Source organism: Gouania willdenowi, chromosome 11 (assembly GCF_900634775.1).
Source record: "Gouania willdenowi chromosome 11, fGouWil2.1, whole genome shotgun sequence".
In the NCBI taxonomy this organism is placed as follows: domain Eukaryota; kingdom Metazoa; phylum Chordata; class Actinopteri; order Blenniiformes; family Gobiesocidae; genus Gouania; species Gouania willdenowi.
The window spans coordinates 5,782,392-5,807,955 of record NC_041054.1 but is presented as its reverse complement, the minus strand read 5'-3'; the positions used below and the strand labels follow the sequence as shown (position 1 = coordinate 5,807,955).

Sequence of the window (25,564 nt, the reverse complement as noted above, 5' to 3'; positions counted from 1 at the left end):
GAATGTGTCTTTTGAGTGGCCGCTGAAATATTTTTATTTTATTTATTTATTTATTTTACACTTTCGCTTCATTCTTCATTGTAAATGACCAGTGTTGAGAGTTTTCATTCACAAGTCAGAATGAAAACTATTGCCGAAAAACACAGTAGCGTTCAAACGTATTATGTTCATTTTTAGTACGACTAGAGTTTGACAGGTTGTAAATATATATATATTATTCTATTATTGGAAATTAAACACTTAGTCCTGGTTCTGCCTTTATTTGATTTTGTCGCCATCTTGTGGTAAATTAGTTGTGGAACGTCAAACCATGTAGAAAAAAATAAATAAATAAAATATCAGGACCATATTAAATATGATGAAATTGAAACTTCTTCTTTGTTTTCTTTTTGCATTTATACATAGAATTATACTATACTATGAAATCAAAAAGAAACACGCAAATACTGTATGTAGTTATGGCACATACACACACACACACACACAAATCTCACAAAGATTGCATTGTAATATCAAAGCAGGTTGATTGGCCAACAAAAATGAGTTTTTTTTTAAATAGATAAATGAAATAAGGCTAGAGCTGTATTTTCTAGGTAGTATATCACCATAAGTTTCTTATATAAAAAAAGGGATCTCATCAACTCAGAAAAATATTCCCAATAAAAACAAAAAAATAGGGCCAATTTTATTTTATTTACTTATTTTAATCTCATCAACTCAGAAAAACAGAACACTTTTTCCTAGAAAAACGGGGCCATTATTTGTTTATTTACTTAGTTTTATCTCATCAACTCAGGAAACCCGAAAGTTTTTCTTCAGTAAATGCAATAAGCTCACGTACAATCACAATCAAAACAATACATAACATTAACAATCAATAATTAAACGAAAAATAAAATAAAAAATAATACATATTTTAGTCAAAAAACTCATTTCCAATAAATTGAGAGATCAGATTTGAATGCACCACAAATATCCCAAACTATGGAGGTAGATTTGTGTCTTTATTATTCAATTTTAAAAAAAATCTTTTCAATTAAAAAAAGTTTACCTCCATCAAAAAGAAATATTTTCAATCAAAGAAAAAAAAATGTTCAAAAGCAAAAATAAATAAATATTTCAGACCCAAATAATTGCATTTGAACGCTTTTTTTTTTTTTTTTTAATTATTAAATAATAAAGACACAAATCTAGCTCCATGCCAAACCAGACTAGATCTTTCTTCTTCTCTTCTTGATTCCCAAATCGGATCGAATCTGTCCAACCTGGCAACACAGAAGCATTGATGAAGCCTTCTGTTTCCACTCAATTCTCTGATTAAAGGCTTTTTTAAAACAAACGGACATGTGATGACACACGAGGGCTCCGCGCACGGCACGGTTACTTCGATTTCACAGCCAGCCCGTGCCGGCTGTTTTAAAGAGATGGGCGGGTCTAACACAACAACAGCTTCTTCCAACCTGTTCTACGTAAATCTGCGGCCGTGACGTTTATTTAGTGTCATTATTAGTCACTCACTTCCAATGCAATCAAGTATTTATTAGTGTGTGACGGATGAATCCTCCTTGTGTGTGTGTGTGTGTGTGTGTGTGTTTTTTTTTTTTTGCACACGGTGCAAACATAGAGTCACATGTCTGCGGCTCATATTAAAGCAGTTTGCGCCAGCGGGACTTCACTACAGGATTCCCTCTGCATAACAGCACATTCATCTGAATAAATGTTTTTCAGTGTTTGTTTTAAATAGTATTTGCTTTTGAGCAAGTTTTAAACTTTTTTTTTGGGGAGGGGGCGTGGAAACATCAACAATGTTTAGAAAAAAGGAGCCTGAGAAGATTCACCTGCTCACTGACACGAGGAACATTTACAGCATGACAGGAAGGTAAGCATTCATCCATCCATTCATCCATCCATTCATCCATTCATCCATCCATTCATCCATCCATTCATCCATCCTAATTCCCATCACACATACTGTTTTTTATTGTTTTTTTTTACTTACCCAATATTTAGACTTAGGCTTGTAAACTGTCTGACAAACTTAGGAAAACAGTTTATTTTATTTGTGTTGAATATTATAATGAAAGAGAAATGGTTAGAATCTCTTTCTTCAAAGCCTTTTTTTTTTTTTTTTTTTTTTTTTTTTTTTTTTGTTTTGCACACATTCCTTTTGATTCCAAACCTGCTGCTTTTCCACACGATCCAAAAGCTGCACTCAGTCTGCACTCAGGTCATCAGGTCAGTCCTGATGGAGGATGAAGGGAAAGAAACACACACACACACACACACACACACACACACACACACACACACACACACACACACACACACACAGGGAGGTGTGCACAAGGTCAATGCACTGAGGTAGAGTCAGATCCTACAAGCTGGGATGAAGGAATGCTTTTAATTTAAACAGTAAAAGTCAAATAATAAACACCAGTTTGAAAGTTATTTTGTTCATTGCGTGATGCATCTTCTTTTTCTTTTTTCTTTTTTTTTTAATCCTTTATTGCAATAATTAACAAACAAAAAGTCATTTTCACAGACAGTTATCAAAAGTACACTGGATTTATATTTATATATATATATAACGCAAAACAGACAAAAAATAAATAAATAGGGCATAAATAAAAATGTCACACATCGTTTGATGAAATTTGAAATTATATAATCGTGACGTCTACTTAGTCTATTTTCAGACAAAATTTTATTCATGTTTTGCAAGTTATCTCTAATTGTTAATGTTATTTTTTTCCATCATCTCAACTTTTCTCTACCGTTCTCAACCAAAGATTTATTCATGATGAATCATCTGTAGGAATGTATTACGCATAGAAATATTTTTTTCATCTTATTAGATACAGTACTAAATTAATGTTATGTGTCAATCCAAATATGATATTTGGTATCAATGCAAACTAATAATAATAAAGGACGAATATAAAACCATGTCAATCAAACCATTATTTATAGAACACATCCAGTCTTAATTCAGCCTATCTAGAGCTGGGCAATTGATCGAGATTCAAGAACTCACTCACACGTGCTGTCCCTCAGAGGAGAAAAAGACTAAAGTGGCACATGTTGTGCAGCTGTTTGTTAATAAATGTGTCTGTGTTGCATTTGGATCATACAATTTCACCCAGAATTGTCTTTCTGGTCAGGTTTCATTTGAAATAAAACTATTGAGATTTATAAAGTATATCCACGGTCCATATCGCCCAGCCCTAGTATCATTTATATTCAGTGGTTCTCAAACTTTAGAGCATAATGATGGAATGAATGGATGATAACACACTTTTATTGTTTATTATTTTCCAAATAAGTTGAATGAAACAGTATTTAGTGCCTCCCCAAAAATATTTATATCTATAGTTTTTTTTAATTTATTATTATTTCCGGTCATCTCCCTCCTGGTGTGTAGCTGTAACTATATTTTCAGTTCATGTTATAATCAAGATAATTCCCATCATTTTTATTATGTTTATCATTTTTAAACTCAAAATAAACATCATAAAACCACATATTTTTAATGCTTTTGTTTGTTAATTTTGTAATTTCACTCTCAAGTACCCCCTGTAGTGCCATCGCGTACCCCAGATTGAGAAACACTGATCTATATAACCTTTAAAAATAAAATTATTTATATCTGCAACAAGTTTTAAATGTGTATCCAAGCCATTCTGTTTTAATGAATTCAATACATTTGAAGAACAAAGTGTTTTTGTGCTCCAGGTAAACTGATTACATTTTCGTTAATGGTTACTTCAATTACTTTTGATTACGTTTTGTATGTATTTGGCCTAAATCTCCACACAGTAGCTCTAAAGGTAATCTTATCTCGTTTTTTTTAACAATTATGTGCAAGTGACGTTAGAGCCGACAATGTCAACTGGTGGAAAAACACGACAAAAGGAAAAGGAAAATAGAAAGAAATAGCAGAAGAACACACAAAATGACATAAAACGACAACAATAATACACAAAAAAAACACACAGAAACACACAAAATGAAAGAGCGAGACTAAAGGAACACAAAACGACACGGAATTACTCCTAAAATGACACAAAATGCCAAAAGAAAGACAGAAAAACAGATATTCAGCAGTGCATTCACTCCATTTGTTGCGTGTTGCTTGAGTAATAACTTAACTCAGGATTACCACATGTTTGTAGCCTAATTTTGTGCTAGCCCTGCGCTTACTGTAACAAGGTTTAGAGTTAAATAATATTGCCTGCAGCACCATTCAGGAAACATTTGTGATGACTTGTAGAGTTAGTCATGTATTTATTAGTCATTCTAAATTAAAAAACGAATATTTGCTTATGGCAAAAAGCATGACTCTTTTGCAATAAATGCAATTTGAATGTAAATATTTGTTTATCAGAAGGTTTGCTTTGATGGGAATTTCCCGTGTGTGTTTTATTATCTATGAAAATGATCTGACTGTATTTTTGGAATACCTGATTATTCAAAAACTGTTTTTTTTTTTTCTATTTCTATAAAAAATCCCAGATTCTTAGAAAAGTTCTAAGAATGTAATTGTTCCAGATAAATCAACAGATGATGTGTGTGTTGTTTTCCAGCGTCCCGAACCAGAAGACGGAAAAGAAAGATGGCGTCGGCCTCGTCAAGCATTGCCATGACAACAGCCGAGCACAAGAGGACCGGGAGATGGAAAAGAAGGTTGCCAGGAGGAGGTTGTACGTGGTCGCCGTCATCTGTCTGATTTTTATGATCGGAGAGATCCTCGGTGAGTCCATAGATGTGTAGATCATAAACAGAATACTTCTTTGGCCCTTCATTTGTGGGTTTCCATATAATAAATAGGGTTGAAAAGGGAATTACCATGGTAACGTAAGCTCGGGAATTTTAATTTTCTTGCAAATTATGTATTGGAATTAAACGGAAATTGGGAGAAACTTTAAAATGACTGATGCTGATATTTTAGATGATGCTAAAATATATTATTTATTTGTATAAGATTTTTTTTATTTTCATTTTGTGAGATAATTAAAATACAATGCACACTTTCAGACAACATACATTGGTACTTCTTTTGCCGCTCACAATTAACGTTTTTATGCTACAAAACAGGAACAAAATACAGGTCAAGTGAATTACTTTAGAAAACTCAAGAAATGAATATATATATATATATATATATTTATTTTGCGAGACATCTGTAGCATTATTGATTCATGCTCAAAGACGTTCCCCAGACCCGGCCTTATTTCATCAGAACTTGTTTTGTTGGTGGAGCCAAATGATTAAATAAACAAACAAATCATAATTTATTCTCACTTATTACTGTTAACAACTAAAATGTGCTTGTAGAACTGTTGTGTAAAAGCAATATTAGTGATATTGCTTCATTGAATGTTAATAATGTGTCTCCAGGTCAGAATCCTGTTTCTGTAATATAATAGTAATAACAGTTGCGTGTCTCTCCACAGGTGGATACCTTGCTGGCAGTCTGGCGGTGATGACGGACGCGGCTCACCTCATGGTGGATTTCATGAGCTTCATCATCAGCCTGGTGTCTCTGTGGCTCTCCTCCAGACCTGCCACACACAAACTGAGCTTTGGATGGCACCGTGCAGGTACTCACTGTTCACACCGCTGGGATTCTTTCATGTTTAATGTTTAATTTGGTCTGTGTGTCTGTGTGTGATGACATGTTATTGACCTCCATCCCACTGAGCCATCAAGTGGATAGAACTTTTACCAGGAAGCTTTTGTTTGTCTATAAATATACATTTCATCTTTATGTCTAAATATTATCAGGGCTCGTGTTGCCAGGTGATGTAGTTGAAGCTCATTTCCAAACTTCCAACAAACTAACAGATTAACTTCTGGTTATGAACTGTTTTATCCCATTGTGTAACTACCAGTGTTGGGAACGTTCCTTTAAAATAAGTAATTCATTATAGTTACTCACTACTTGTTCCAAAAAGTAACTGAGTTAGTAATTGAATTACTCCATAATAAAAGTAACTCGTTACCAAGGAAAGTAAGTATTTGCGTTACTGTTAAAAAAAAGTTGCTATATGTCAAAGAATTCCGTTTTTTTTTTTTTAGATGCGTGTGTTGTTGTGAGGTGCTTCATTAAATTTGAGTTGCTTACAACGGATGTCGACAAAGTCTTCTCTCCTGGATATAATGTACACTTCACATGCACGTTCTTGCCTTTTTATCGCCACCTTAAAAATGCCAACTTTTCGTCGGACTGCTCCACCCTCGCCATCTCTGCTGCTTCATCAAGTCTGTAGTGGTTGTGTGTGTGTGTGTGTGTGTGTAAAAACACTGGCTCTGATTGGCTACCATGAAACATGACGCCGCCTTACCCAGTCATAGTCGCTCACCTTGTTTTTAACCCACCTCTTCACTATGGCTGCGTATGAAGCCAGGGGTGCTTTCGGGTGACAGTTTATTCAATCAATGCATGCAACGCACCGCATGTAGCGTTCAGTAACGTTAACGGCGTTATAATCAGTGAGATTACCCCCTTACGGAAAAAAATAACACCGTTACCTAACGTTATTTTAAACGCCATTATTCCAAACACTGGTAACTACCTTTTTAAGTCCCTGATTTGGATATTGAAAATGCTTTTCCTGTTTCTTTGGTGAGATGTTTTTTTAAGAAGACACATTGTTTCTAGCCATTCATCTGAGATGAGGTTAGATAAGAAGTCGTGGCATCAGGGCATGTGATGTGCTTTAGCCTGAGGCTGTTCTGACTCAAGATTTTCCCTTTGGTTTAAATATGTAGAGGCTTAAAATTTACCCTTTTTCATTTCTGTATTCATTGTCATTTATGGCTAGTAAACTTCCCTAAATCGTGCTAAACATATAGTACGATTAGTTAGCTATTCCGACAAGTAATTCCCATGTAATTTTTATATTTTGGAATATTTCCCAAATTCCAGAGCTTAAATTCACCTAGAAATTCACCCAAAATGTCCTTTGTCTTTCCAACCCAGGTGCGTTCGATCAACGTTTTAACCACTGCTGATTTAATTATTTTTCAACCAATATTACAAATGCTATAAAATCTTTGTATTAAAGCAATTAAATGGATTTCTTGTTTTCTTTTCCATCTCGTGACCTTGGCAGAGATCCTGGGGGCGCTGTTGTCCATTATCACCATCTGGCTGGTGACTGGAGTTCTGGTCTACCTGGCTGTGGATCGGGTCGTCAGTGACGATTACACCATCGAAGGCGACATCATGCTCATCACCTCCAGCTGTGCTGTGGTGGCCAATTTAATGTGAGTCAAAAACACGTGCAGACAGATGATTTAGTGGATTATTTGTACATGAGATTAGAGTTAGCTTTAGCATACTTAGCATCACATCCAATCCTTTGAAGAAAAAATCCACTGGTACGGAAAAATGGGAATATTTACACAAAACTAGACCTAGAATATGTATTTATTATGAATTTATCATTTAAAAAAACCATGTATTTCACATTGAGATTTTATTTTGTTTTATAGTGAGAAACTATTTAATGAAAGTGCTGAGACTTAACTTAACTTAAGAGGGAAAATTAACTGTCACTGCATGGACAACAACAACAAAAAGGCTAGTGTCCCTGTTTCCCCTAGCTCCCAGGCTAGCGTCTCTGTTTCCCCTAGCTTCCAGGCTAGTGTCCCTGTTTCCCCTAGCTTCCAGGCTAGTGTCCCTGTTTCCCCTAGCTTCCAGGCTAGCGTCCCTGTTTGTCCTAGCTCCCAGGCTAGCGTCCCTGGTTCTCCTAGCTCCCAGGCTAACGTCCCTGGTTCTCCTAGCTCCCAGGCTAGCGTCCCTGGTTCTCCTAGCTGCCAGGCTAGCGTCCCTGTTTCTCCTATCTGCCAGGCTAGCGTCCCTGTTTGTCCTAGCTCTCAGGCTAGCGTCCCAGTTTGTCCTAGCTGTCAGGCTAGCGTCTCAGTTTGTCCTAGCTGTCAGGCTAGCATCTCAGTTTGTCCTAGCTGTCAGGCTAGCGTCCCAGTTTGTCCTAGCTGTCAGGCTAGCGTCCCAGTTTGTTCTAGCTGTCAGGCTAGCGTTCCAGTTTGTCTTAGCTGTCAAGCTAGCGTTCCTGAGTCCCCTAGCTGTCAGGCTAGCGTTCCTGAGTCCCGAAACAGTTCCGGCGGCCTCCCATGAGGCGGCGAGGCCGAGGAGCAGGAGTCCGCAGTGTGGAGCCCATTCCCAATCAGGCCTCCTCCACTATTTAGCTGAGTGCTTGGTCACAGTGTGTTGGCTGTTTCGTTGTGTCACGGCTGAGTGGAGATGTGGACCCAAATGCAAGGAGAAATGGAGGCAGGATGGATGCATAGCGTTCACCCTGCCTAGTGGAGGAGGCCTGATTGGGAATGGGCCACACCTGGGTGAAAACATGACAGTCACCAACCAAGCACACAGACGTCACTGGGGGGTGGAGCCACAAGCAGGAATACCTGAAACACAGACAAGAGTTAAACAAATGACCAGACTCAAACCGAATAAACGAAGACACAGAATAACTTAAAGAGGACCCCAAGGGCTAAATAACAAACAGAACCTGACATATTGTTGTTGATGTGATGTGTTTGTTGCTGATTTGAAAAGTTTTTGCTGCTGATTTTAATGTTCTTAAAATGATGTTTAAGCTGTTGGATGTTTTCTGTTGCACTTTTTGATCATGTAAAGCATATTAAGTTGCCTTGTGTATGAAATGCGCTACACAAATGAATTTGCCTTGCCTAAATCAATCAGTCAACCAAAGTCCTCACACTTCCTTCTCGTCTTCGTAGAATGGCGTTCACCCTTCATCAGTCGGGTCACGGCCACAGCCACGGCGGGCTCAGCTCACACGGACACAGTCATGGTCCGAAGAACGAGAAGATTCACGTCCCGATCAGCGACCACTCAAACGAGGAATACGCAGACATGGAGCAAAACCACACCAATCACAGTGAGTCATCGCTAATGCACATTATTTGGCTGTTTCACATCATGACAAATCTTTGATCCTGTTATGAAATAATGCAGTTTATTCAGTAAACTTTGTTGTGTGTCAGAGGGGAGGTCCGCTCAGGCCAATGCGAGTGTGAGAGCAGCGTTTGTGCACGTGGTCGGAGATCTGCTGCAGAGCTTCAGCGTGCTCGTCAGCGCCATCATTATCTTCTTCAAGGTGACTTCTCTTTTTTTCCCACCTGATTATCAGTTCAAATAAGGTCAAGGAGGGGTTATGAAATATGTTAATGAGTCACAAACTAAGGACCTGATGAGAGGAAAAGGATTTGCACAGAACGTGCACTAGTGTTTTATTCACTGTATTAGGAATAAATTCATATTTATGGCTACATCTACAGCTACAGTTTGGTGAAAATGCATTTGTTTGCATGTTAAGTGCTATATATACAAGTCAAAAATGATTTGATTGATTTAATAAACTAAACAAAAAGCATACAAAGTTCAGTTACGTTAAAAATTTAACTAATGTCTTTTAAACCTGAAAATATTTCAAAAATCGCCAAATTGCTTTTTGTTCTAATTATTTAGGTTAAAGGTGGTGAAATTAAAAAATTAAAAAAAAAATTGATGATGAAATTTGAAAACAAACCAAAGAACAGAAATAAAGGTACTTAAGTCAAAAGTAGAACTGAAAAGAAGACAATTTTCTTAAAATTAATATAAATACTGGATCATTTGAAGTAAATATCACCGACAAAACCAAAGAATTACAAAGTTTTGTGTAATTGAAAAATACTTACTTTTACTGGCATTTGTTTATTTGTTTGTTTGTCTGTTAGCGAATTTTGACAAGATTTTAACCAAATGCACATAATGACTCTAAATACATAAAATGATATAAAAATATGCAAAACTTACAACAAAAATGCACAAAAAATACACACAAAATTACTCCACAAATACATAAAACTACAACAAAAATACACAAAAAATTACTCCAAAAAGTGGACTATAAATAAATATGTTTATTTGTTTGTCTTGTTGGCAGGATTATGTCAAAAAGTACTTACTGAATTTTGACGAGATTTTAACCAAAGACAGACTTTACGCCATGGAATATTCCATTAATTTTTTAATTGGATCCAGATCAATATCCTGATTTAAAAATCAGTTTGAAACATCTAAAATCCCTCATCATTGTTGAAATTTCAAAAATTAATATTTTGGTTTGTAATTCACCGATTTTTCAAAAACCTACAGTCAGTTTTGTCTTTCCTGAATTACCCCACGGAGGTGGGATCATTTAAATCGGATTTGGATTGCGAATTTCATCGTGATTTTTCTGTATTGTTATTAATGAGGATAGACATTTCTTCCAAGCCTTTAAAGTGTGAATGATCACGGTACCATGATCAGGATAAGCTGATGCAGATAACTGCCATTATCTGACAAAGAGGAGATCTGGTGCTTGGCGTAGGTTTGTGCTCTTTAAGTGCTCTTGTTTCCAGTGCATCATTGAATTAGAATAAATATTTCCGGCTTAATTTTCACCTTTGCTCTCATGCTTTGTTCCAAACAAACGTTCCCTTCAGCGATGTGGAGCAACACAAAGATAGATTTATTTGCAGCAGGACTGCTGTTGTCCCTATTGCCGATCACATGGTGCAACCTTTCCCCCGGGGTGTTCTTTTTTCCTACATTATCAGCCTCTCATCTATAAAATAGACTTGATTCTCGTTGTCTTTCAAATAGCATGTGAGCAACACTATTAGATAGTTACACATTCTTTTGTTATCAGGCTGTTAGCAACGTTTTTGGGGAACTAATTAAAATCAGCTCATCTACAGACGACGACCAGGTCTAATGATGATCTTTTTTTCTGACTTGTTCTCAATGTTCTAGCCTGAATATAAGATCGCCGACCCCATCTGCACCTTCCTCTTCTCACTTCTGGTTCTTTGCACCACCTTCACCATCATGCGAGACATCCTCGTTGTCCTGATGGAAGGTGAGGCTGTCATTAAGGAACTTGTTTTGAGATACATCAGGTTTCCTTAAGTGTTTAATATTTTGTTTCCATCAGGTACACCAGCAGGAGTGAACTACAACGTTGTGCGAGAGCAGCTGTTGTCTGTGAAGGGAGTCACAGCTGTTCATAACCTGCACATCTGGGCTCTCACCATGAACCAGGCAGTGTTAACTGCACATGTAGCAATAGGTGAGGAAGGAAATCACTGTTTGGTAATGATGCATGATTTACTAAGTTTTGAGTTCTTGGAAATTACTGTCTTTCCAATATATTTTTCATTTCTACAGAGCATTTTGTCATATTTATCTGCATGGTTACAGTAACAAAGAGCCTTTTTCTTTAAAGCCATTAGGGATGATACTTTTTTATCAGATAAAAACAGTGTAAGCCTCATAGGTCAATAAATCAAAGACAATTTGTTAGAAAAAAGAGGTAAAAGTTATAAATTGCTCCTTGAAACTTTGTTTTGATCTCCATTCTCCACTCTAAACAGTTTTGTGCATTGCATTGTGGGATGTGGAGTCCCGTAGACAGATCCATAGAAGAGTTTTCTTTTTTATGTCATTCTTACCGTGATTTCTTGAAGCTTGAAGCCGCTCGCAATGCATCATGGGGCGGTTGAATATGATTAGTGTGCCCATCGTCCATACTTGGAAAATGTCCAAATACAGTATACATCAGGGTATTTTTTGCGCACTAAATCTTTCCATACTATCCAATTGGAACGCACTACAGTACATACTCATTTTGACGTCAAACTTAGTATGAGTAGTAGGGTTGGGGTCAATTACATTTTTCAGTTACAATTATGTTTTCAATTATCCATGTTCAATCACAATTCAATTACGATTGCAGTGACCAGCATTTTTTCCAATTACAATTCAATTACGAGGATTTTTTTTATCCTCAGAATGTCAATCACAATTACGTTCTGAATTACTAAAGTTCAATTACAATTAATCTAAATTACTGAGCCTGAAATTAATAACCTAATAAAAGTTAACGTTCCTCTTGTGTTAGCTTTCTGTTAGCATCTCTTATGATAACGGGTCCTAATCAGCTGTAAAACACATTAAAAACAAATATCTATCATGTAATTTATTTCCTATTTGTTATTCTATCCTAATATTTTTGGTGTGGGCATCTGAGTCTTTTATGTGCCAGTATACGCCTCTATTTTTATTTTTTTTAAATGTGGGAACGCTTTATGTTAAAGATATTTTATTAATTGTTAACTACATGTGTGTAGAACTGTACATAGAACTGTAACATGGTTCCCCAGTTTTGCGTTAAATTATAGTTGACAATTTTTCTAGAATTTTCATGGCAATTACAGTTACAAAGTAAATTATCTGAACTCAATTACAATTTAATTATTTGATTGATAGCAACAGATTTTTACTACGCCATAATTTTAATTAATTATAAATGACACAATTACATTTATTAATGACCTCAACCCTGACGTTAGTATGCGATTTCGAGCACAGATTATATCATTGCATCATATATTATAATCATCCAGATATTAGAGTTTTAGGTTTACGAGTTTTACTGAATTATTTGAAAATGGTCAGAGGCATTAGTTGTCAACGTCATGGTAAACGCTGGCACTCGTTCATTAACACAATACAGTAGAATCATAAGAAGTAAGCATGAATAATTAATTAGTGATGGTATAAATCATAGAATAGAATAGAATAAAGTTTATTACCATATGCACATGCCAAAAAAGAACAGGTACAACGAAATTATTGTGCATGTCCCAGAGTCAGATTGAAATTTTTTATTTTTTTTTACAAACAAAAAATAATAATAAATAAATTTCACCTAAGTTTAATTTACATATTGCACATAGGAGAGTGGTTTTAGACTGTTTTATAGATGTTTAGCTCAGGGGTTCACAACTGGTCTCACCCTGGGACCCACATTTTTCCACGGCCATTTAATCATGACCCACGCTTTTCAAAAATAGCTGTTGAAAACACACATTCTCTTTTTAATACATAAATCTATATATGGTATTTTCCAGTGCAGCATGAATTTCACAGGATGTCTGTCAAAAGAAAAGTTTTTTTGAAAATAAAAGACAAGTCCAACATGAGAGACTAAGTATTTATTTATTTTTCACCAGCTGTTTGTGACCCACTGAGTACAGGTCCGCGACCCACTTTTGGGTCCCGACCCACCAGTTGAGAATAGCTGGTTTAGCCCAAGGTTTTTAACGATTCCCTCTGTCCTCTTCTCACAGATGATTCCGTGGATGCTCAGACTGTCCTCAGAGAAATGACACAGGCCTGTTTTTCCAACTTTAACTTCCACTCTGTCACCATTCAGATGGAAAGGCAGGCGGACCTGAGGCCGGACTGCACCCTGTGTGTGGACCCTAAGTAGTAGCAAGCAACCCCCCCACACCCCCCTTCATCAGATCCCATCAACAACACAAAGAACACATTGCCCCTGTTGTTGCTGAGATGTGATGAGATGATGATGATGATAACATGGCCTTGTGGGTTGTTGACTTACTGTTACATCAGTGACATGTCTGATGTTTGGTCAGATACACAGTATTGCTTTTTAAATGCACTTTTTTTTTTTTTTTTTGTTGATCAAACTTAAAGAAAAAATAATAATGTGTGTATGAACTATATCTTTCTTTTTACCAAGTTTGAAGTTGCCTAGTTTCACGGAACGTTACATTTTGTTAAATCAGACACTGGATGTGCAGCTTGCAGACATCTGACCAGTACTGTATGCATACACGATGATGATGCTGCTGTAAATGATGTTTTTTCTCTGCTTTTGTAGCTGCAATTACCTGTTCAATAAAACAGTTTTTTTAAATAACTTGTTTTGTTATATGTTACATGAATTAACAATTCCAAAATTCAATTTAAAAAAAAAAAAAAATGTTAGTATGTCCAGAATTAAAGTCTAATATACTGTAACTGTCATCTTTTTGGGTTTTTTTCCTTCCTAAAAATATTATTTCATGATCTTGTCTATTGTATTGTATCGTCCCATCCCTAGCATTGAGTTACCAGGCCAAATATGAGAACATTTACTGTACATTTAATGTTGACTTAAATGGAGATTGATAATGAGTCCCAATCAATGCTCCAAAAAGAGAAAATGGGGTGGAATAGAAACTGTTAACTCCTCCTACACCATTTGTCCGATTTTGACGACTACGCTATCAAAAAATTCAGAAAGTTCCCAAAATGTATGCTGTCACTTTTATATAGTTCGTAACTTTTAAACTTTTTGACTTATTAAATGTTTTGTTTCCCATTCATTTCTATTGGCAATATTAAGCCATTCATCCCCAGCCATTCTTCAACTGATTTTGACCGTTTTACCTTTAGCATGTTTAGCTACTACCTTCAACACATTTCAACCTATTGCTAATTTTCAGCTAATGCTGGGTTATTGCTAATGCTAGGTTAATGTTAACATTAGGCTAATGCCAACGCTAGATTAATATTAACGCTAGACTAATGCTAACATTAGGTTAATGCTTATGCTAGGTTAGTGCTAATTCTAGGTTAATGATATTGCTAGGCTAATGCTAAGGTTAGGCTGATGATAATGCTCGGTTAATGCCAATGCTAGGCTAATGTTAACATTAGGCTAATGCTAATGCTGAATTAATGCTAATGCTAGGTTAATGCTAACACTAGTTTAATGCTAACACTAGGTTGATGCTAAAGCTAGGTTAATGCTAATGCTAGACTGATGCTAGGTTAGTGCTAATACTAGGTTCATTCTTTTGCTGGGTTAATGCTAAGGTTAGGCTGATGCTGATGCTAAGGTTAATGCTAATGCTACTTAATGCTATAGTTAGCTAATTAATACTCATACTAGCTATTACTAATGCTGGCTGATGCTAATGCTGATGCTAATTAACACTAGCTAATACTAGTGCTAATACAAATTTATGCTAATGCTAACTAATGCTAAGCTAATGCAATGCGACATGGGCCAGCATCTGCATCCTCACTTGCATTTTCTTCAGGAAATGCAAATATTCTAGCTTGGATTTGAATTTTTAACAGCAGGAAATATAGACTAATATGTATATGTTGATATAGTCATGATATATTTGATGCTGGTACAAACCCACAATAACCAATCAGAATTAAAATCTGTACATTTTTGTCACACTCGGCTTCTCAGTATCACTTTAACAAACGATCCTTAACATTTTACATTTTTGCAACGAGCTGCTGATTGAAATGTCAAGTTCAGTGCATGTGATTAGTATTGATTCCATCTGCAGACCTTTCTTTTCTACTGTACTAATATTCATTTGTGAATTAGCCGGAAGTGTCTGAATGAACTTTAGCACACACGCTACTGTCAGAGAGAACCATTGTGCTCGGACCTCAGGGGAGAGCAGATCAGTGCCTATTCAATGAAAGCATGAGTAATGTAGTAGGTGGCTCGCTAATGTTCACACACGTTTCTACACTTTCTCACACAAAGAATGGCTGTTTCCTCCACGTGTGTCAAAGGTCTTCATCACCTTCATCTGCCCTTCTACGATGTCTTTGCTCCACACACTTAGGTTTCTTCTTTTTTTGTGTGTGTTTGGCCTGTAATAGACTAAGTACAGTTTCAGGGTGTTACTGTAAAGTGACAAATAAAGGTTGAATTTATTACATGGTGTAACGCAGACATGGACACTTGTGCCACACCCAAAGTAAATGCAGAAAGTGACAACAAAAATAAAAACCGCTGAAATCAACAAAACATTATAACTCCAAAAAATATACACAAAATTACTGAAAAATATGCAAGAGGACGACAAAACCTTTAAAAAAAAATATTAAAAAAAATCACACAATTACTCTATACACACACACAAGACAAGTCCTAAATTACACAAAAATAACATGCAAAATTACAACTAAAATACAGGAAAATATGCAAGAATATACAAAAATAAAAATCCACATTAATAATGTACAAAACAAAAAAATCCACATTAATAATACACAAAATGACCCCAAAACCTACTAAATTATTAAAAATTAAACAAAACCAAAACAAGTGACTACAAAAAATACACAACATTAATATACAAAAATGACCCCAAAAACCACAAAATTACAAAAATTTAACAAAACAAAAATACACAACAATAAAACACAAAACTGACTCCAAAAAAGTACTGAAAATTAAACACAACAAAAACAGAAGTGACTTAAAAAAAGACATAACAATAATACACAAACATGACCCAAAGAACCACAAAATTACTCAAATTACACAAAACATAAACCAAAACAACGAAAATGACAAAATCAGAACAAAAACGTGTTAAATGTCGGGTTGGTCATTATTCTAAATATTAATGCTGATGATCTAATTTTTATTTTTTGATGAAAATGTAATGAATTTTAGTCCTGATTTAGTCATTATCTGGTTTCAATCAGGTGACTAAATCTACCACATTCTTTGACCAAAGCTATAATGACACATAGGAAGAACCTATGCTGGAGTTTTGAGTGCTTCTGTTAATGAAAAAAAAATCACATTTTAAAGTTTAAAGTTTATCTGCACAGAACATCTCAGATCCAGCAACATCCTGCAAATCAATGAGGCTGGTGTGAATTTACAGACATTTTATGCTTTAATTTGAAAGACAAATTGCTGTTTCCTGAACTTTTATCTAAATATTACCATCGACAATTACCAGAGAGTTTTGATTGTGGACATTTTTTAATGATTTTCTGCAATTTGCTTCTGCCAATGAACATCTGATATTTAAACCAAAAGCAACCAAGTAAACTATTCATCTTTTTCTTCCTATCCCATTAAAAAATAAAAAATCCAACTCTCTATTATTTTTAAAGGTTTGTCAAGAGCGTTTCTCAAGGCCTAGACGTGCAACCATTACATTTATTTACGTTCTTTAATCTTTCTTACCATTCCATCCCAAAAACTCACACATACATTGGCTTATTTATCTCTTCTTTAGTCAGTGAACCAGCCGTCACTGTCTTCTCTCCAATTAAACACAGCATAAAGACAAGCTGGATGAGAAACTCATTTCCAAATGACTCGCATCACTTGGCCTGGTGGACTGTGAGCGTGATGCTCATTCATTCTGACACGTAAACCAGCTTTTCCTCTGCAATTAGGAAACTGGACCAGTCAAGTGAACTTGAAACCAACTCTTTCATATCTGCAGATAGAAGGAAAAGAAGTGCATGAAGAGAAGAGAAAAGAAGAGAAGAGAAGAGAAGAGAAGAGAAGAGAAGGGAGCTCTGGGCGATTAATATCCAACATGTGTTTCAGATAAATGGAAATTGAGATTCAGCCTATAAGTGGTGCACATGCGGTGGATGATTTAAATGAAGTAATGGCATCCTAATGTGTGTTTGCAACTTTATTCAAGCCTAAAGGGCAAATCTTCTCCCTTTTGCATTTGCTGTTGGATCATAACTTTAATATCAGTGATACATCAACTATAATTAAACTCTACTAGTGCTCAAATGTGGAGTACATGCACGTTTACTAGTGCACAAGTACACTTACTTAATACTTGTAGACTAAAAAATGTTCATTAATACTACTAGTAAGTCTAATATTCTAATAGGGAGACATGAAAACAGTCTACTAGTACTACTATTTCTTTTAGCTTACTAGTCATATTAATAGTAAACTAAAATGTTGTTTTGTTGTTTTTAGTAAAGCTAAATCATCTACAAGTGGACAATTGTGTGTTACTTGTAGTACTAGTGTAGTAACCTTTCGAGTTTATAGTAGTCATTTAAAAAATAAATAAAAAAATCTACTTAAAAATGTAGAATTAAGTATGAGTAGCTGGATTAACACTTAATCTCACCAACCAGGCATTCTGAAAAAACCAAAAATAAAAATAGAAGAGTTATAACTTTTGTCTCACATTGAGAAGGTTCTAGGTTTGACTCCCAGTATATTGATAATTATCATTAGTAAATATTAGTGAACAGCTACAACACTAAAGGAAATATAAGCAGTCTTCCAAATGTGAGGAATATCAGGGATTGTGTGCAATGAAAAGAAAAGAAAAATCTACCAAGCTACATGTGTGAAAACCCCTTAATGGTAAAATAAGAATATTCAAGTTAATGTAAAGGTTTGATGAGGTCCATTATTTAATTTTATGTCTTATAATTCTTAAAAAATAATTTATGTGACAGCAAAAACTTAATAGCAGCTTCTAACTTGAAATAAAATTAGTTATTACTATTATTATCAACAGTTATCAATTGTGTATTGCGGAAGTGTTGCAGTTACAGGGAGCAGCCACTAACAAGCGCTGTTGTCCTTAAAACCGACTGTACATTTTTGCTGCGCACTGTTTTACCGTAAATCTTTATCAAACTTCAAAAATTAACGTAGTGGGTTATCAAACAGAGTCAATGTCTCCGTTACCAGTGAAAACTAGGTTTTTTTAAGTAGCTGGTCTACCATACAGAGTCATATTTGCAGATTAAACTGTTTAAAGTAGTGGATTTATGATACGCACGGCTCATTTAGCACCAGAGTTACGGTTACCAGACAAGCCGAACTCTCGCGATACTTCAATCAGCTGGACGCCAACAAGCACAGCCGAGCGAAGCAGAGGAGTTGAGATGTCAACAACAGAGGTTAACAAACACTAAACAGGTAACATTAATACAGCTTTTAGATACAACTGTAACCTTCGCTTCTGAAAGAATATCAACTATGGACATTAAATGAAGTGTAGAACCAACTGAGACGGTTGTTTTTGTGTCTGTGTGCGTTGCTTTGGTGACTCCACGAAAATGTACCACACACCAGGCGGTGGGACCGTTAAATGGCTCGAAATGGCACTTTACACTATTATGTAGTTTTTGGTTCTCACTCCAGTTGAGTTTGTGACAGGGGGATTTCTTTTAGTCTGAAGAGACTTGTACTTGCTATTCGTTTTGACTTTTTTTTGTACTGTAATTGTGTCTGTGACGTGCTATGACCGTGTTTACTGCTAAATTAATGCACGTCAATCTAACTTGATATTATACACAGTCATATGGCTGCCTAATTATTAACATTCACATCAGCATTTAGTATAATGACGGATCTGAGCATTAATACAGGAAGCAACACGTTTTTTAGTCTTATTTTCTTGTCATTTTGTATATTTTTCATTGCTTTGTGTGTTTTGTCATGTTCTTTGGGGTGGTATTGTGTATTTTTCTTGCTTGTTATTTTCCTTGATTGTTTTTTTGTATATTTTTCTGTTACTTTTGTGTATATTTGTAGATGTTTTGTTAGTTTCTTTGGGTAGTTTTGTGTATTTTTCTTCTCCTTATGCGTATTTATCCGTAATACTTTATATTTTTTATTTGGAGTCATTATGTGTATTTTGTAGAGGTGTCCGATACAACTCAAGGCATCGTATTGAAAGTGATACGATACCTTGAGTATTGGACGATACTACTATCGATCTGATTCAATATCAGCAAGAATCATCATACATACTTTTACTACTTATTTTGTAGTGTGGAATGTTATCAAGTGATATTACTCAAACAGAGAACAGTAATCAGCATAATTAGTAGGGGTGTCTTGATCCGATATTGATATTGAATATCAATCCGATATCAGCCAGAAAAGAATATTGGATTTTTTTGGACTGCATCTAAAATCTCCGATATTCAATTGTAGATTACTGTAGATATTATGTTGAAGGTTAAAATGTATGTAACCAATTGGTTAATAATAAATGGGTCAGTTTTTCCTCATACCTACTGTTGCTGACTATTGTTCTCTGTTCGAGTAACATCATTTTATCAAGCCTTTTCTAACATTCCACACTACGAAATAAGTAATAAATGTATGTATGATTCGTGCTGATATCGCATCGGATCATTATCGTTATCGGTCGATACACAAGGCTGTAATATTGGCATCGTATCGGAAGTGAAAAAGTTGTATCGGGACATCTTTAATAATTAGGTATGACAAAAAGTGAAATTTGCAAATTGTAGTTTTGTTTAGTTGTAGTTTAGCACTTTGTTAAAAAAAAACAACACAAACCCCTAAAAACAATTCTTCTTCCAAACAACAGAGAAAAGGAATTGGAGCTTGTAAAGTAAAGTAGATCTCTGGCAAATAAAGAACTTCCCGCAATTTTTCATTTATTCTTTTTTGATATCATAAGTAATAGTACAACCAGATAACTATTATCTGGGTGTTTTTATCTTACGAATACATATTAAAGAATATTTGCTGCTGTTTTAGAAGTTCACACACATGCATTTAAAAGTAAATAATGCAAATTAGTGCTTTATTTGCAGTCATTACACGCAAAATGGTGTTTATGCTACTTTACTAGTTTAAAGCCAAAAAATGACATTTTAAATAAAAGGATTCACTACTAATGCCGTGCGTCTTCTTTCTTTTCAGGCATGTGAAGGTGTGCGTACGTGAATCAGGCAGAGTGTTTTCTCAACCTTCGAGCCTCGCCACCTCCACTCAAATTTTTTGACCTGCCATCTCCATGACGACCCCTCCACTGGTGCCGCCCTTCGGTGGGCAACCACCACCACCGCAGCAGCACCAACAGCAACCACAGGCTCAAGCGGCTCGGGACGTCAATACGGCTTCGCTTTGTCGCATCGGTCAAGAAACAGTTCAAGACATTGTGTTCAGGACCATGGAGATCTTTCAGCTGCTCAGAAACATGCAGGTGAGTTTTCATACACCAAATATCTCTCACAAAGACAGTGCAGTTAAGTATTGAAATGGTAATTGTAGATGCCATCAGAGGTAAGCCCATTGTACATTATTTATTATTCTATTTGATTTAAAAAGTGTCACAACTAATAGGCAGTTTTTGTTTATGTAAAACCTAAGGAAAATTTGTCTGACTGTTGTCTGACTGTTCCTGTTTGGGTTGGAATAGGTTTCAGCATCCCATGACTTCAATCAGAAGATCCATCCATTCATCCATCCATCCAGCTTCTGACCCGGAAAATTGTTTCTTAGCTTAGCATAAAATAGCATTAGCATTAACATTTGCATTAGCATAGCGTTAGCATAACATTATCATAGCATAAGTTAGCATTAACATTAGCTTTAACATTAAAGTTAGTATTAGCTAGCATTAGCATTAACATTAAAATTAGCTAGCATTGGCATTAACTAGCATTAGCTTAGCATTAACATAGCAAAAGTATAACCTATCTTTACCATTAATCAAGTGTTAGGATTAGCTTAATGTTAGCATTAGCCTAACAATTGCACTAGCCTAGCATTAGCCTAGCAATAGCATTAGGCTAGCATTAGCACTAACCTAACAATATGATAACATAGCTTTTGCATTAGCCTAGCATCAACTTAGTGTTAGCATCAGCCTAGCAATTGCACTAGCTTAACATTAGCTTATAGCAATAGTATTAGGCCAGCATTAGCTATAACCTACCTAGCATTAGCACTAACCTAGCAATAAAATGTACTTAGCTTTAGCATTAGCCTAGCAATAGCATTAGCTTAACATTAGCACTAACCTCGCATTAGCACTGACCTAGCAATAAAATGTATCTAGCTTTAGCATTAACCTAGCAATAGCATTAGCCTAACATTAGCACTAACCTAGCATTAGTGTTAGCCTAGCAAAAGCATGAGCCTAGCATTAACCTTACTAATTAACTGTAATTCAAGTACCAATATCAAAACCAAGTGATATGTTTACCAAGCTGTCAAATTACATTTGTCAAAAAAGTTAAACTTTTGTTTCGACAACAGACTCTGATTCTGTTAAGTTCTTAAATCATTTAAAAAAGAAACCACAGACATCTATCAAAGTGCCCAATTTGTTTTATGTAAATGAAGTGATTTATCTTCTATCTATGCTAAAATGTATTGAGTGGTGAGGTAGTTTAACAAGGTCTGATGTGGTTCACTGACACCTAGTGACCATGATTTTACGTGCTATGCATATGTTAGCGCATATAAATGGTTTCTTTGTCAAAAAACATTATTAAAAAAATTGATTTGGACATTTTTTGGGATCGATATGATAATCACGCAGTGAAAAATTGCAATATATCAAATAAATAACCCTGAGTATCTATGTTATATTGGTAATATTTTAAGGACAGCAGGGCTTATAATTCTTTAGTGCATTCACTCCCGTTTCTCTCGTTGTCCTGAAAATGACGTCGGAGTGATATTTATGTCCTGTTGTTGCACTTTTGTTAAAATCACATCCTGAGATCAGCCTCAGCAGCAGAATACACAGTGTTGTACATCGCTGCCTTTGTTTATGCTCATAAAAATTCTTCATGTATCCTCTCTGTACACACACACACACACACCCTCACACACACACACCCCCCCCCCCCCCCCCCCCCCCCCCACACACACACACACACACACACACACACACACACACACACACACACACACACACACACACACACAGTCTCTCCCTATCTCCCCTCTGCTCCTCTGACTCTCCTCGGCTTTCTCATCTCTCCCATCAGTCTGTTTGCCTGGAAGGCAGACTTGTTTCATGCAATGCTGGATGTTTATAATCAGACGCTGCAGTCCCAGAGGCCTGCCGATCATCTCAATAAAACTATATCTTAGTGCTCTTTAACTCTTATTGTAGTTAAAAGCCACTAATGCGTCCTCAGTGTGAGAAAACTGTGACAGCGGTGCGTTTTTGATGATGCTGTGCCGAGTGTGTGGTTTAGTTTGTGGTTGGGGACCACGTTGCATGACGATCATCAGGTTATACCTTTTGATGGCGCCGCAAATGGTCGCCTGTGTGTGTTGATGTGTGTTCTTTCCGCTCCAACAAGTTAAATTCCTTGTACTGTTTTTTAAACTGTACCTGGTGAATAAATCCTCTCTGATTCTGATTAATGTGTGTAAATAAAAGAGCATCTACTGTGCATTAGTTGAGATCTTCTAACGGTTAGGGATCAGTGCAGTATTAATGGGGTTTTTACTCTCAGGGGATTAGCCGCTTTTTTTTTTTTTTTAATTGTGATTGATTAAATCTAACTTGTTTTATCCTTTTTTCCTCTGCAGCTGCCTAATGGAGTCACTTACCACCCAAACACCCACCAGGACCGGCTGGGGAAACTCCAGGAGCATCTACGCATGCTCTCCGTGCTTTTCCGCAAGCTACGCCTCGTCTACGACAAATGCAGCGAAAACTGCGCCGGGCTCGACCCCATAGCTCCAGAGGTGAGAGAGAATTATGAACTCTTATCAAGACATGTTTTAGTGTTGGAAGTATGCAATGCTCAGCTTCATTAGCAGTTGATGTTCTCACAATATCTATTGTATCAAATCAAAAGATAAACAAATCATAGTAGGCCCCAAAAACCTGTAAATATAATAACCATATTCTGTGTGCCAAGTATACATTTTTTACTCATTCTGAACAGTGGGAATAGAAGTGATTGGCCTTCAATTATATTTTATTTTATTTTATTTTATTTTATTTTATTTTATTTTATTTTATTTATTTTGTCATGGTAAAGTTCATACATTTTTCACAAGAAAATTCAACTTTCTGACATTCCATGGCCAGAAAAGAACAAGGAATTGTTTTATTTATTTATTTATTTGCTTGCTTGTTTGTTTAATTATTTATCTATCTAGCTGTTTATCTATTTATTTGTTGATTTCGGAACAAACAAAATAGAAACTAAAACAACAATTCAATTCATGGATATACAATTCTATAATTCAGCATTTTATGTGTCGTAAGAAGGAGTAGAAAGGAAGCAGCAGAAGGTTATTGAGTTCTACCCACTCTCCTTTTATAATTAAGCACAGTGCTTTTATTACACTTTACACTGAAGTTTGACAGTAAACAAAGACAAACAGGATACCAGATGTGTATCTCAATACATGAGGAGTTTCTTAATCCCTTTGTCCAACAGTTCAAACTGAAGGAAAATTATTATATTTACAAATAATATTATTATTACACTATATATTATACAAGATTTAACCACATCTGTTGAACTGGACATCCAACATTCTGTGATTGGGTAATGCTCATACAAACGTCCACACCTGCCCCATATGAAATCATCTGCTTTTCATCCAAACCAGCAGCTGAATTAGGAGGGAGTTTCAGGGAAGTAGGCCATTGTTATTGCTTCTCCTAACACACACACACACACACACACACACACACACACACACACACACACACACACACACACACACACACACACACACACACACACACCTTTCCCCGTGGGGACTCTTATCTCACATGGTCCCTAAAGACCTCCCTTTTTCTGTGGATGCGACAGATTCATTACCTGCTTCAGGTGAGTCTCTAGACTTGCTTTAAACACTGCTTACGTTCACTGTATTTCTACACGCTCCTATATACACCGACGTGATCCCACACACAGGTTCTTTTACTCACTTTACTTCCCCTGTGTCTCTGCGATGATGCACTGTGGGACGGTTCACGTAGTGCCACACCGAGCCCATCCACCGCTGTTTGATTGGATTTATTACTGCATCAGTCCCTTCTCATTTCCTACAGATTAGCTCGGAGCTAATCTCTCATAGCAGACTCTTACTGAGGATAAAGGAGGATGTGGGTGGAGACCAGTCTTAAATTGGACCAATTTGCAATGGCTGCCACATTGTACTATAAAAATTCCTCATTGCTTATAATTTTTTGGAAGTATTTCAGTGTCACAGTTAGGCTGCAAACCTTTGTTGAGCCGCAATGTTTCTCATTATTTTGCTTCCCCGTCCTCATTCTATTTTGTTTAAATGTTTATTAATTTTCCCCTCGAGCAGAGATGGGTAACTTTTATCACAGTGGGGGGTGGGGGAATTGTCTGATCCGAGGGCCACATTATGAGGATTCACATCAGTATTTAGAATGTAATCGAAAGTAGAATCTTAGGGCAACTTTTAGAATCTGAAAATGTTTGTTTGGTTTGTGTATTTTTGTAGGTATTCTGTGTTTTCATCCTCATTTTGTGCATTTGTCTCTTATTTTATCTTGTCATTTTGTGTATTTTAGTGGTTGTGTATTTTTTTGGTATAATTTGTTATATATTTTTCTAGTTTTTTTTTGTTGTTTTTTTTTTGAGCAATTCTCTGTTTATGTTGTCGTTTGTTTTTTCTTGTCGTTTTGTATATTTACGTCATCTTGTGTATTTTACTGTCATTTTGAGTGGTTTTGGAGTTATTTTGTGTTGGTTTTTTGTTGGCCCCCGGGTCACATGTTGCCCATGTCGGCCCTTGATTTTGTTGGACGTGGTTTTATGTTGAAAAGCCTACAATATGTTTGTGAACGTTCTTGACTTTGGCCCTGACGTGCACACCATTCATCATGAGGAATTCAGGTGCCCACCCGACAGCTGTTGACAATTGGCTGCCCTAAACAAGAAGTTAAATCAATGGCTCGAGCAGCGTGACCTCATAGTTGCCTAATTAGCAAAAAGGCAGGTTAATGAACAGCTAGAAACAAAATCACACGTCAGCGCTTTTCACCTGAATTTTAGCCAAGCCATCGTTAGTTGCAACATTTTTGCTTCCCTTTCCACCTGATTTTGGCACACTTTTTTCATTCCCCGTCGTGTAATTGT

The 25,564-nt window shown here is 36.1% G+C and overlaps 2 protein-coding genes across 3 annotated transcripts in view; both read left to right on the top strand.

Moving 5' to 3' along the window:
* Positions 1-1,705: 1,705 nt before the first annotated feature.
* slc30a8 (solute carrier family 30 member 8) lies at positions 1,706-13,355 on the top strand. Its single transcript, XM_028461893.1, has 9 exons — positions 1,706-1,879; positions 4,584-4,750; positions 5,454-5,600; positions 7,116-7,269; positions 8,770-8,930; positions 9,037-9,149; positions 10,835-10,940; positions 11,016-11,150; positions 13,213-13,355. Exons 1-9 carry the CDS (start codon positions 1,806-1,808, stop codon positions 13,353-13,355), a joined length of 1,200 nt encoding a protein of 399 aa, XP_028317694.1. The 5' UTR covers positions 1,706-1,805.
* Positions 13,356-18,503: 5,148 nt separating this feature from the next.
* Positions 18,504-25,564, top strand: part of LOC114472686 (mediator of RNA polymerase II transcription subunit 30) — a 37,703-nt gene continuing 30,642 nt past the window's right edge. For both annotated transcript variants that reach the window (XM_028462004.1, XM_028462003.1), the window contains exons 1-3: positions 18,504-18,620; positions 20,385-20,667; positions 23,019-23,177. In XM_028462004.1, the coding sequence (XP_028317805.1) occupies positions 20,479-20,667; positions 23,019-23,177 (348 nt within the window). In that variant the 5' untranslated portion in view covers positions 18,504-18,620; positions 20,385-20,478. The remainder of the gene's footprint in view (positions 18,621-20,384; positions 20,668-23,018; positions 23,178-25,564) is intronic.